Here is a 14,384-nt window from a genome sequence, read left to right as displayed (position 1 = left end):
AGCGTTCAAGGTCAGGTTGGATGGGTTTTGAGTAACCTGATCTAGTGAAAGATGTCCCTGCCCATGGCAGGGGTGTTGGACTAGATATCTTTAAAGGTCCCTTCCGACCCAAACCATTCTGTGATTCTATGAATAAACTCAGCCTATTAAAACGTTAAAGCATGTAGAAAAGATTAATTCCTGCTTAGTTAAATCAGCTTTTGTGTTTCTTTATTAAATTGAACCAACTCATAACAGCCACCTAAGAAATCTGTATTTGTTGAAAAGATTTGCAGAAACTTTTGTCTTCAAACAACATGCTTAGTGAATAAACTTCTCAAATTTAAAATGGATTTCCTTGGCTCTATCTGCAAATTGGAGACTAAGACAATTCCGAATAATTTAAAACAGTTTAAAGGGGCTGAGTTTGAGCATGTTCAGTCTCGTAGATAGTATAACATCTAAGGTATGAAACGTGCACCCAGAAAACAAACTTCATCCTTGACGATGGCAATCCTGAGTGTAACAAGAGGAATTACTTCTGGAGGACAGCAGAGGAGACTCGATCCCAGTCCTCAGAAGTATGACTACATTGCCAGTGAAGCTGGCTCAGGAATGGCCTGTCCCTTTCATCCCTGCCAGTCTTCCATTCCTGCCCCACGTTACAATCCACCATCCTCTGAGATGCACCGATTTGCCTGTTCCAGGGGACACAGATTGAACTGCATTACTAAAATAATTTAGTTATAAACTAGAGTTCTCAAGAATGTCTTAAGCTAGTTGTGCATCCAGAGAAAATAAGTACATAAACCTCACATTCACCCCTGCGAAATGGCAGTTTAATAACAGAGGGTTTGGTGCTTTTTTTTTAATTTGAAAGATAAATTAATACTAATCTATGGCCGAATGTTTAACCTGGAAGAACTAAGACCAGATACTATAAATATATTTTGAAAACTGAGGATAACCTAAGAAGTTAGAAAAATCTGAGGGTGATGTTTGATTCTCCAGCAAGGCAAGCCTTCTCCAAAAGATATGCTCAAATTCATTCAGGAATTAATTTAGAGAAGACCTACGGCTGCATTACATAGCAAGTCAGACTAAATGATCACAGTGGTCCCTTAGGACCTAGTAATTCATTCATATATTACTGCTATAAGCCCTATACATATTCAGTAGAGGACTTAAGTTCAGCCAATACAAGGACTGAGCTTGCTAGGGCTACAGCACTGTCATCTCTCTAGCCTGCTTTTTATTGTTGTTTTTCCTTCAAATCAAAGAGGCATCACAACACAGGGTAGCACCAAAACTGAGATTTTGGGTTGACTTGCTGATTTTCAAGCTGTTGGTGTTTCTCTGTGTGACATACTGTGTGTACATATGCACATGCAAATACGCTCGGAAGTGGATATCAAGGGGACATAGCGAAACCTGCAGACCAGAAATGTTTCCTCTGTGGATGCTTTTAAGATAGTTAGGTAAAAACAGAGTTCAACCTTTATTTTAGTAATTCTCTAATGTTTACACTTAACGCTGTATTAAAAATCCTAGACACATCATCCAAAGCCATGCAAATTCAAGGAGAGCTTCCTCAAATGTCAAATCTGAAATCAGAACCAAAAATCAAGGTTTTTTGGATTCTTCTGTCTGATAAAGGGGACAGCTGGGCATACTAGAGTTTATGGGACACATCTGCTGTGAAAAGTTTTGAGGTGGAATACACTGGTCCTCATACAGTGCAAATCTAAAGTGTATGAAAAGTGAGGTCCATCAGATGGATTTTATCACATTTTCCAGTGCCAATGAATGTACAACAGTTACAAGAAAAAGCGAAATATATATCAGAGGTTACTGACCAAATCATCTGATGACCGAAAAGTGTTCAAAGGAAGGAATACAATAAATAGAAATGCCTCTATACTACTTAAGTGCACCTTCTCCTGTTACTGTCCAGAATGTCTGGCAGAATATTTAGGGTAAGAACAAATCCTATAGACTTGGTCCTATCCTTTCCTCTTAGCAGCCCTCACTTGATCTTCTTTATGACACAGAAACACTTGGAGATCTCTGCAGTTGGAAAAGAAGGATATGGTTTATTACACTCTGCATATCAGGCATGGCACTTCTGTCATCATTCCAACATAACAGGGTAAACTAAACCAACAAAACCAAGTCCCCTCTAGTGTTCAGCAGCAGCAGCAGGACTGTACAACCACTTCCACTTCTGCATTTTAGGAAAGTGCAAATTAAGTTATTTCAAACTCCCATATTTCCCCTATGTGTTATCAAAAAGGTAACTAAAGATACGTTGTTTTTCATCCTGACAGTTTATATGTACATAAATAAAAATTTCTGAAGGGCATGCATGTGTGTTCAGGTGTATGGCAGCCCAGGTATATCATGGGGTTAAACCAAGTGATCCCTGGAAGCAGCTAGGTTCATAAACTGACAGACCCACTTGGACTGATTATCATCAAAGTATTTTAATCAAAACTTGAATTGAAGGGGGGAAGGCAATGGGAAAGCAATTTCCCTCGTTAAAATAAACTAATTAGACACGACAGATGGAAAAGAGAGTTCCTCTTGTTAAAGGGTTACTGTTCAAGCTCAGGTCTTGGTGGTCCTGAAAGTAGAGCAGAGGCCTCAGGACATGTATACTTTGAAGTCTGGCAGGTAACCAGATGGTTATAAGCCTTCTGCGTATTTATAATTAAACACATCTCAACAGAGTGCAAAGAAACATGCTGTTCTCCATTTGCATATGTGGCTATTTTAAGTCATATTTTAAAATATCTTGGCTATTTAAACTTCAAGAACAAATTAAAACCAGATTTATTCAAAGCCCTGTATAAGGAGAACCAAAGCAAGAGCCTTGATCTTGATATAGCATATTATGAAAACAGAATTATGCCTTGATATCCAGACAGGCAAGTTTATTTTGGCATCAGAAGTCTCCACAGGACAATAAAGGTATGAGATCAAGGAAATGAGGAATGTATATTTAAAACAGCTAACAAAGTGGAAGATATTCTGCACCATGAATGCAGCCATACCATCCATCCGAAGTAAAAAATGTTGTATCTAATACTTCTTATAATGTTAGACGTTAATAAAGCTTTTTACAAAGAATTTTATTGCTCCTTTTTTATAGCTGGTGAAATTCAGGTAGCAAGAAGGGACGTGACTTGTTCAAGGTTACCAATAAGCCAATTTTATAGCAAAGAACCGAACACGAAGTACCTAAATTCCTTCCCAGAGCTTCATTATTCCAGAAATGCATGAACTACTAGTATATAATGTACTTCAGTTTAGAGTTTTGATAGGAATGTTTAGAAACTGCTTGAATTTTAGAAGAGGCAGATCAAACTCATATTCACACTCTATAATGCAAACACATACAATAAGAGGGTGGCACATTCAGATATTGTTTTTCCCTTCGTATACACTGCTTGTAAGCATGAATCATGCTATATGATGATCAGGATAAGTGATTTAAACTGTTAAGACTGCCTACATTTTGATCCCTTGATAACAGGTCTCTGAATTATTAGGCAGAATTGCTACATTCTTGTGAGTTTGCTTCTTTTAAATCAGCACTGTCAAGGACAACATTCCCAGCACTTGCTATTTGTTGTTCATTTTTCTCCAGGTCTACTACACCCATGCAGAATTTTGAAAAGGGCAACCTGTGGGAAAGTTGTTATTTTCTCTCCTCGAGTCCCAGATATGCTAGGAAATTATTAAGTTTGATCATTTCCTTACTCATTAACCTAGCATTGTATTTACTGAAAGGCAAATCCTTTGGATGCAATTGAAAAAAAAAAAAGCCTGTGAACTCACCCATTAAATTCCTCTTCCTCCGCACAATGGAAGTTATTTTCCTTCTCACACTTCCTGACACCCGTACACTTCTTGCGGCACACCTACCTGCTCCATTACCCCGAGCCATCGATGTGCACTGCGAGCACAGCGCTGAGCACAGCAATCACACCACAGCCCACTAGCAGCAGCCCCTTTTAAGTGGATTGCCTTCCCACGGGGCTGTTTCACAGCAGGAGCAGCCAGGGGAGATGGGAAGGTGGGCATGCCGAAAGCCAGAAGGGGTTGGTATTGCAGGTAGCAGGCAAGGTGAAAGACCATCCAGGGAAAGGAGGGAGACTGGTGATCCCTGGGAGTGGTCCATGACAGCTAAGCCTCGGGCACTGCAGGGCTTTCCCTGCTGCTGCTGCTGCTTCAGCCTCTTCTATCCTGAATCGCACACTTTTCTGTGTAAATGCTCTAGCATGCGGAGTTCACCTCTTCGTTATGTTGCCACCTGAAGCACTGGAAATGAACTGAACATTTTTACATTAACTTACCCCAACTTCAAGTAAACCTCATAGCAGAGCCCAAGAAACCATGTGCCTGTGACAGGGACCAGGGACTCCTCCTGATCCTTAAATTTTGACTCCCCTCGAGACAGAGATGTAACTTCTGTATTTTTCTCAGTTTGGGTTCAATTTGGTCTTTGACCTCCAAACATCCAAAAGCATCTTCTAAACCCCCAATTCTGCATGCGTACAGAACTGGGAAGTCAGACAAAACAACTCCCGCTACAATATGAAACGCAAGGCTACACGTGCAATACCAAAGACATGAGCACCACCTCGATTCAGTGGGCTGCTTAGGCACATGCTCCACTTTAAGCATGTGAAGTGAGACATGAATTTCTAATCCCCCTAAACCTGCTAACAGAAACCAGCATGCATGAAAAGTTGCTGAGACACAATGGAAACACTGCTGCTGCCAAGCCGAAGGAGCAATGAAGTGGTTTACCTTTGAGTGTGACCCAGTACTGCTTCCACTTCCGCCGTGTGACCAGCTCCAGCTTCTTCTCCTTCTGCAGGGTCACCAGGGGTTTGAAGAACAGCCACCCTGCCTTGCGTACCACTCCTTGCTCTTTCTCATACAACAAATCCAGCTGCTCCAAGGAGCTGAGGGACTCGCCACTGGAGTCCTCCGTTTCCGATGAGGTCTCAGTGTTCTCCAGGTTCGTCTTGCTCATCTCCAGCTCCCGCATGAAGTTTTCGTAAATGTTCTGCCTCAGAGCATCACTGCTGACTGCGTTGGTGGACTCGCTTCTCTGGGACAGGACGTGGCTGGAGCCGGGTGACCACAGCAGAGCGGAGAGCTGTGACGGTGCCAGCGTGTCCGTGGTGAAGTTGTCCATTCTGCTGTCAAAGTATTCGCTCCCATCTTTACACTTTGGCTCCTGTGCAAAAAAGGAATTTGTCAGCGATCAGTCACCACAGCTACAATGAAAAGACACACCTCATTTGGCATTTAAATTTGTTTCATGTTTAGCCACAGCCAGTTCCTTCATCAAGGGCCACCTCTTTCACCGTTACATCATAGGCTTTGCCTTGGCAGCCACTGACACCATCAGCGTCACCACTCACGGTTTTCTCAGCAGAAACCCACTAAACCCTAACTCCTAAGTCTGCGAGCTTCGGTAACTCAGACACCTGCGAGTAATCTCCAAACTCACTAGGAACTACGGGGGCTTCTACTGGCTGAAATCTGATGGACTCCAAGAGACAACCACATCCTCCAGCTGAAACCCAGGCACCACCACTTACACGCCTGTTTGAGTACAAGCAGGAACAGTGTCACAACAAGTTTCCTTATTATTACAGGGTTTTCAGTACTTTGGTGACACCCCGTTTGTGCGAGGCAGCTACATTTAGCTTCAGCACAGCTAGGCTGATTTTACCTCCTCTTTCTATTTGTCATATAAACTGTGCTTAACCAACACAAAAAAGGTCAAAAGTTGAGAATATTTTAAGCTTGTTAGTATTGACCAATTGACAAAAATTTAATCTAACAGAAGATGTGATTTAAAAAAAAGAAAGACGTGCTTGCCGACTGGCAGGAATCCAGTCTCCAGACTGCAGAGGTGTGTATTTTCTGACTTGCTGGAACCCCCCTGGGAGCTTGACTATCTCATCAAGCACCGATGGGCCTTTCTCCTAATTGCATTGTGCAACTTCATCCCTTGTATTGAGAGAGCTGGCCAATTTTATTTGAAATACTCAGGCCTGATGGTCTGACTTCAACTTTGCCTTGTGATATGAATGCTAATGTAGGCCCATTTCTTGCCACTGCTTGTCGATGTGGGACCCTGTTGGCAGATTGGGGCTTTTCTTTCTTAAGCCTTTCGCAGTAATGTGCTGACTGCTCCCAACTCCCCCAGGCTCCAGTGATGGACAGGGATTTTCGTACTACCCAAGACAGACCTCCTTGGACTAACTTCACTGTAGAGAACCACACATTCATCCTAAGAAGCCATTTATTGTCTTCCCAACTCAAGGGTTGCTGATGCTATTTAATAGCAACCAAGATTTAAGAACATACAACACAAAAAACCTGCTGCCTTTTTCAGTAAAAGTGTGAGGGAAGAGAAAAGAAGAGATGGCTATAAACAATTCAAGAAGTGAAGCTATTACCCTCAGTAATAATAAAGCTATCGTACTTTCAAGTTTAGATTGCCTCTCTAAAAGCATTTATTTGCTCATAGACTTCTGCACGCGAGTACAGTAAATAAACCTTGGTCTCCCCTGAGCTGCTCTCACCAGCAGCTTTGAAAGCAACTACTTTTTTGTTCCTTTGCTTCCTACTTGATGCTCTTCAAAACTGCAGCGGAAAAGCTGTGCCGTGTTTTGATAGCATCAGGACCTCCAGCATGCAGCCAAGAACAACAGTGGGACCACACGCCCTCCCAAGCGTCACCAGACAAGCCACTTCTAAAGCAGCAGGACACTGCCGGTTGCGGCCTCGCAAAAGCCAACCTGAACTGAAACCCACGTTCTCTTAGGTACACTGAAGTTTGAGTCTGGCTTTTCAGATCGCTGTGTCTGGCAACAAGGATCCAACTCTCCTGGTAATGGAGCACCTTCCTCAAATCTTACTGCAGAGTGTTAATCAGCGTTCTCCGAGAGTAACTCCCTAAACATCAACAGTTTTGCTTTTTATACAGTAAAGGGAGGGAAATCGTTTTATGTAGTACCGGGAGGGAAGTTGGGGGGGCCAGGAATAATCATGGATGTAATGTGTTTATGCTCACAATGACCGTATGACATGGATCGTAGAACTGTGCCAGCATCTGCAGTTCGGTGGGAAACTGGAAGCTTTCTCCACCCTCTTTTTAATTACTGTCACTGTACGTGCGTGCCAAAATCCTGTATTTTAATTGTTTGACTATTCTCCACGAACTGCCAGTCTCCTCTAGAAAAAATTAGCACACAGTTTATTAAGAATAGGTATTTCTTTCCGTTCCAAAGCATTAGTAAGAAAAACAACACAGGACACATACATAAGAAGGTGTCTGCTGTGAAGGGCCACTACTGGAACAACAAGCATTAATGAAAAGGGTGGGATACAACCTGTCCATGAACAGCCACTAACCACATCATATGTTTTCTCCACGCACACAGAAAGGGTAGAAATGAGGAAGTACCAGAGTAGAATATATACAGTTCACCATGACAACATCACTTGTATTTTGGTTTTTTTAAAGAACAGAATTGGCAGAGTCACGCAGTCTCTGCCGGTCCTCACAGAGGCTGTCACTGTAGCAGCATCTGGTCACCGCTGAAAAGGTCTGACCCACATTGCTGCTGGTGATGGTTTCCCTGCCAGGAGACTTTCTGCTCATTTTCTTTCCATTGCATCTAGCGATGATAGAAAAGTACCCCTGTTTCTGCTCAGCTGCATTCTAGCAGATCTCTCAATGTCTGAGATATACCATGGAATAGTTATAGGTAATGCAAAAGATAAAGTGGCTAACTAAGATACCAATTAGACAAAGTGACGCATGCAATAATTAGCTGTAAAGAACAGTGCAGGAAACAATGCAGCCTGCTAAATTCATTAGGATGCAAGCTGGAAGTAGAATCTAATACCAGTTTTCAAGCCAAATAAAGAGGTTGTCTCAAGGTACTTTTCTTTTAAATTCTCTTTACACCACACTTCAGAGCTCTGGCTTATAAAGATAGGAAATTTCAGAAATTATTCCTGTAAAGAGGCTATTTACTTCATTGAAGAACCCATCTGCACCAACTGTTTCTGGTGGTTGGATTTTCATTTTACACAGTGTTTGCTCATTTTCTCCATGTTACACAGTTGCACACCGAGTTTACACCACCACATTCAGCAGTGGCTGACTGTGCAACAAGTCTGCCTAAATTCTGTCCACAGGTCTCACATGCATCACATATACCTTGCTGCTCACACATAGTGTATTGAGATACAGCACCTCCCCCAATGACGTTTCAGCAAGGATTAAACTAAATGAGGACATGCCATGCAGTAGAGTACCAGTGGTGCATCGAGGGAACGCAGCAGAATATCCTCGTGCAATAAAAGCTGGGTCATGGCACAGAATGACTGCAAGTCTTGACACGAGACCATTATAAGAAAGGCAAACTCAATTCCAGGATATATCAAATCAAGTATCAGATCAAGTCAGACATAAGGAAACATCCAAGTCACTGGACAGGGCACAGCTGAGGGCTCCTCTGGAATATCCTATATCCAAATCTGTTTATGGATGATTTAAAACAGGTACAGAGGAAGGGTGCCAGAATGAAAAGGAAACAGACTTCCTATCTTAGGACAGGAGACCAAAAAGAGTCTGCATAGCCCCACAAATGCAGGCCGAGAAAAGACACCATTTCTCCCTTTAAATAAACCGTTAACAGATTAAATAATAGGGAAGGATAACTAACGTATCGGACAATACTGGCATCAGAACAAACTGGCCGGGACTACACTTACTCTGCAAATTAGCAAGCATCAGAGTAAGAGGGTTTGGAAACAGTCTTCAAGCTGGGGAAAAGCCCACCCGATTTTAAGCTGCAATTTGTTCATTAATGGGATTAAACTCCGTTGCCTTTCTAGTGGCAAGGGACTGGCCTCCGTATCCCAAGACTGTGCCTCTTGGTCTTGCGCCCCCGTGAAGCAGGAGGCTTGGCTGACTGGTTTCCACTGGGCAGCCAGCAGGACCTATCCAGCCAGCCAGCACCGGTGCTTAGGCCTACTTATAGGGGAACATTCCAGCTTTCACCTACGTTCAGCCCAAGTGACTCACAGTCAGTTATTAGTAATGTACTGAGGAAGGGACACGTTGTTCAGAGGAAAGCACAGAGGCTACAATCACCATGATGAACAGTCCTACAAACAGGGACTAACCATCTGACAGATCATAACCACACATGCTACTTCTGCATTTTTAAGCCAAAGGACCCTGTGAGAGTATAATCGTTACCAAACAACAACACGGCAACCCCCAGAAGAGACGGCAGGTTCCTCAAAGTGTGCAAGGCGGAAGGGAGCTGACCAAGCCTCACAAGGAAGGCAGAATCATAAAGCATTCGCTACCTCTCTTATCCTTCCTGTTGCTGGATACTTGTCTGATAAAAATCAGTGACTAACTATTTCCTATGCCTTTTTCTAAGAAATCACCATTTTTGGAGCTAGGGCCAATTTCCTTCTACCAGAATCAGATTCAAGCTTGATGCAATCTCACCAGCCAAATTTCCTTGCTGTGTCTGAAGTCAGCTCACTGCACAGTGAACTCAAAACAGCTATGAACCGTGCACCACAAATACCATTCTGAAAATGTCATAACTAAGTAATACATGGCAAAGGCATGGGATGCTGAGATTGTATGTAAAGCCCGGCTGTAAAATCCAGAACAGCTACGGATGTTGAAACCGGTGAAGAATCCTGCCACAAGGCACTGAGGCTCTTCACTGATTCCGTTTTTTCAGCCTTCTCTTTCACAGCTGGGTAAGAAGGTGAAAAGACAGCATCTGATAAAATACATGAGCACAAACTCACAAAAGAAATGATCCAAATAAGTGGCTTTCATTTTCATTTTCCCAGTTCTGTAGCCCTTACCTAGGATTTATGCTGGCAAACCTTACGCTGACCTCATTTCTGAGCCTAAGGGTCCGTCAGAGTTTTACATTGCAATGACAGATGCCTGCTAAGCACGATACCTATCTGAATTTCCAAAATAGGAAACAGCATTTGCTCTACATGCCACAGACAGCGTGTGTTATGGGGTTCCCTTCACTCTCCCCTCACTTCTGAAGTGGCCAGCAGCACCCCAATGTTGCTGAAAGGGAGCAGATCCTTCATTTAGAGAAGCACAGTGACTTCTCCTGTATGAGAAACACTAGGGAAGATTTAATTAAAAAAAAATCCAAAGCAAAACCAGTCTCTGCCCTCCATCTCAGCTTGCGAACTCATGCACAGAAGTCCAGGCACAGTCTGTGATTTAAAGAGCCGATTCTGGGGCCTACAGCTAAAGACAAGAATTTCATTCCTGACCACAGGCATCCTAAATTCCTATTAACAGGATTAGCCTTAAATTCTTCTAAAGAAACATCCTTTCCCTCCCTCCCTCTTGCCCTCCTCCCATCTCCTTCTTCACACCACCATCTCCAGGCGAGCCAGATGGCAACTCAAGCTTTTCCATCTGGTGAACTACACTGACACGCAGGAAGGAGGAGGGCACTCCCTGTAATGCCTTCATAGCAGGTGGAGGCAGAACCAGCAGCTCTGGTCGATACTCTACAGTTCTACTCGCCTTGCTAGAGATGGACCCACAGTGAAACCAAAGCGAGTGATGAAGCCAATAATACAGATAGGGAATACCTGCAAAGATATTTATAACATCCGTCTTCCACTGCTCCTTCCACACTCTTTAGATAATGTACGCTGATTCATAGCATGTATATGATATCTAGGTCATATTTTCATGGTTGAAATAAAGAGAAGGCTTAAAAACTCCAAGTCACTTTATAAGTAATGCAAGGATTTCAAAAGCTAACTCACTGAGAGATTAGGCTGCAGAGATTGGAGTTAGTTAAGAAGGTGACAAAACAGGAAGGGAAAATTTGCACACACAAACGTGTATCTTTTTTTGCTGTTGACATTTCAGACAGCTCCAGGGATGCAATACTTCTCTGAATTCCACAAATTACCAAATGAGATTAGCAAGTAGTTATCCTGTGAGAAAGACAAACATAATGCAACCACTACATTTATAAGAGGAATCTACAAACCAACTTTCAGGCCCTTAGGCTGGGGTTTGTACATACCTGCAGCTTCCTTTTCTTCCTTGAGAGACTTCCCGTCCAGTCACTGATGCGTCGCATTCGGTTTTTTAATGTATCCTTCTTGGATGCATCCTCACTGAGGGGCTTGGACTTTCTGCATGGGAGTGTGTAGGAGGAGTAATGTGCAGGACTTCCCTGCTCTACCCTGGAGGGAACATCAATGTCTGAGGCAAATGAGACACGGTTGCTTAGGCTACCATGAGTGTCAATATACTCATCAGACAGCCTGATCCTAGGTGGAGGGGTGCTTTCCAAATTTGTATCCTTATAGAGATCTCGGAGTGAGGAAAGAGATGAACTTTGGTTGAAGGACTTCTTGTTGTCACTTGCTGGGAAACTGGCATGAATGCTTGTATCTGGAGTGCTCCTGGTCAAATATGGACCATCCAACTCATTGATATCCCCAGCATTTCCCCAGAGAGAGTCATACCATGAAGACTCAGAGCTGAGGGAGCTTCCTTTACTAGATCGAAGCCTTGAATCAGTAGGTGACAGACGATGGCTTGAAGAACAGTCTGCGCTGGAGTTCCTCCTGACATCAAGTAGGTTATTCGGCTTAGATTCCAAGGCAGGCGAATACCTCAGCAACTGGACCGGTCCACTGGACTCCTCGGTTGGTAGCTTGCTGTTGCTGCTGTTGTGGAACTCGACCCTCAAGCAACCGTCCAGCTTCCCTAGTGTTTTAATGAGAACTTTTGGACTTCTCCTGTCGTCTGATGGGGAGGTTGATGCAAGACTCTCATTCTTTCCATAGCAATTTAAAATGTGTCCATTGCATTCTTGAGAGGCAGCATGATTACTTCCAGCTTGAAGGCCAATATAGTGGAAACCGTTCTCGGGCAAAAACACTGCATTATTTCCTTGGCAGTAGTCCCCTGAGGCATTTGTCCTGTGTTTGGCATGGGCATTGCTTTTAGAGACCTTCACCACAGTGTCACCGAGTCTAGATGAATAAGGCTGACTACTCTTGAAGTGCGAAAGGCAGCTTCTGGCAAGGGACCTTGATTTGTAGTTTGAGCTGCTACTAGTATGTCCCCATCCATGCATAGAGCAAGACTTTTCGTCTTTAGCATGAATGCTGCGAATTTTCAGAGAGCAAGGCTTCTGCTTGGCACCAGCAGTAACAGCAGCATGATTTTTTGATCCCTGAAGACTGTATTGGCTTTCTGAATTCCCCATTTTCCACTAAATTAAGAAGAGTTTCATTAGAAACAATGGCTAGAAGACAGAGCAAAAAGACCATTTTTACCCTCTACGCAGGGAAGTGCCTTTTTAAAAAAATTATATGAAACAATTGTTTCAAAAAAAGCCATTAAATAGCCATTTACAACATTAAATTCATAACTGAACTTATTTTAGGGGCAGGCTAGGAAAGCCTATTCTCTGTATGGTTCATTACCCCTCTGGTATAAAGCTGGAATCTAGCTCCATTGAAATCATGTCAACACCTTTCTCCACCCACACCCTTGGCAACATCCTTTTCTTATAACTTACAAAATCTCTGGCTCCCAAGAACAATGGCATAATGAAAGAGAGACAGCAAGATAATCACAAGTTAGATGTAAAGTGAACTGTACTTTCAGAGAAATCCCTTCTGCCAGGAGACAAGTCCACTGCAGTTTCAGCTTGACTGGTTTCTGGGCAACCAAGTGTTGCCTCAATAAACTGTTTAGCAAACCCCAACTTTGTGTTTAAATGGAGTCAAACCAGGAGAATGGAAAAAAAAACCCCACACCAAAAAACAAACGAAAAATAACGTGGTTAGCGAATAGCCTCATCTTCCATTACAGCACAAAACTGCATTATGTTCATTCAGCATGGCGCAGTTTGATAGTTCACTTAGTAAAATGCTCTTCAGCTTTTTACTGAATTCACAGCGAATAGCACACACTGGAGCAGTCGAATTGCCCCAGTGAGATGACTGAAGATTTTGGACCTACATAAAGTGTACCCCAAAGTAAAAAAGATCGGTCTGTTCTTTTTGTCGCTTGGAGCAAATCTCCACTGTTTGCAATTTACAGAAACAACATCAAAGCACTTCTTCCATCAGCACTGCGCTTCTTTGCATGTCGGATCTCAGACTATCACTCTTAGGAGAATATACTGCAGCCTCATTAAAATTTTGTCAAAATAAGCCATTGTGAAAACAGAATCTTATCTTCTAGAGTTTGTATATAATTTAACATCTCCACTTCCAGCCCTTAGCACTTTTAGATGAAAAGCATAGTATAAAACAAAGAGCATACCTGTAGGATCACTCTTAAACACGGGTACGGTTAGCAGTTAGCACGCTCAGCATTGTCTTCGCGGCCAGCCGTTACACCTGCCAAAAACAGGATGGAGTTGCACGCAGCCTTCCTAGAAAACACCAAAAAGACAAAAAGGGGCTCTCAGTCAAATAGAACTTACACTTTACTCCAATTGTAAGCAAAATGAATACCAAAAAAAAAATCAGACAGAAGTTACAAATGGAGAAGAGAGGTCTGGTTAAGTGGATTCCTGGACTTTAGACATACATTTTTATAAACACACTTTAACAAGTGACATTGAATTAATACTGTCACTGTTTGGGTAAGCGGCTTATTTTCTAATTCTGTCCTTCTCCCTTCTCATTGACAAGTTAGGGCAAACTTTGAGCCCCCTCCAGTTAGCTTTCTGGAAGACCAATTACAGATGGCAGGATTGTGCAGCAATCCATTACAATTTGGACCAAACCCATCAGAGCAATGTGCCGCAGCATGTTTATCCTTCCCCGTGCCTGGACACCAACTATGACCCTTGCAGTGAAAGGCCACCGCGCAATTCACTTCACCAACCACACAGCAACCTCCCTCTTTAGGTTTGTTCTGATTTTAAGTTAATCTGCCAGTAAAACAAGAACAAGGCAGCACCAAGCACTGCACACACCCAAAGGTAACAAGACCCAAGTTCTTCTGGACCATCTAAACGTATTGGGTCTTCACTTGACACACAAAGGCTGCAACTCAAAACAAAAGGACAGAAGCTGCATCTCACAAAATACACCAGCAGTTTAGGGACTGAAACACTCAGTAGAAGCAGCTGTACAAGATCTTAGGCTCCGTTTTAGAACAAACGTTTTAACTAGAAACCATTCTTAATACACTACCCACAAAAAAATATTCTTTTCTGCATAAATTCAGTGGCTACTGTTCATCATTTTCAATGGAATAACTACCTGATTTGAACACGCAGAGTTTTGCTCTTTTTGACTCATTTTAC

At 42.7% G+C, this 14,384-nt stretch overlaps 1 protein-coding gene across 1 annotated transcript in view; it reads right to left on the bottom strand.

Moving 5' to 3' along the window:
* The window catches only part of TIAM2 (TIAM Rac1 associated GEF 2), a 92,323-nt gene extending 78,876 nt beyond the window's left edge, over positions 1-13,447 (bottom strand). Inside the window, exons 1-3 of the mRNA XM_059828650.1 lie at positions 13,391-13,447; positions 11,127-12,329; positions 4,795-5,230 (exon numbers count right to left, since the gene is read on the bottom strand). Of these exons, the coding sequence (XP_059684633.1) occupies positions 4,795-5,230; positions 11,127-12,323 (1,633 nt within the window). The 5' untranslated portion in view covers positions 12,324-12,329; positions 13,391-13,447. The remainder of the gene's footprint in view (positions 1-4,794; positions 5,231-11,126; positions 12,330-13,390) is intronic.
* Between the last annotated feature and the right edge of the window lie 937 nt (positions 13,448-14,384).

This window comes from Gavia stellata, chromosome 2 (genome assembly GCF_030936135.1).
Source record: "Gavia stellata isolate bGavSte3 chromosome 2, bGavSte3.hap2, whole genome shotgun sequence".
Taxonomy (NCBI): domain Eukaryota; kingdom Metazoa; phylum Chordata; class Aves; order Gaviiformes; family Gaviidae; genus Gavia; species Gavia stellata.
This window is presented reverse-complemented; position numbering and strand designations above follow the sequence as displayed.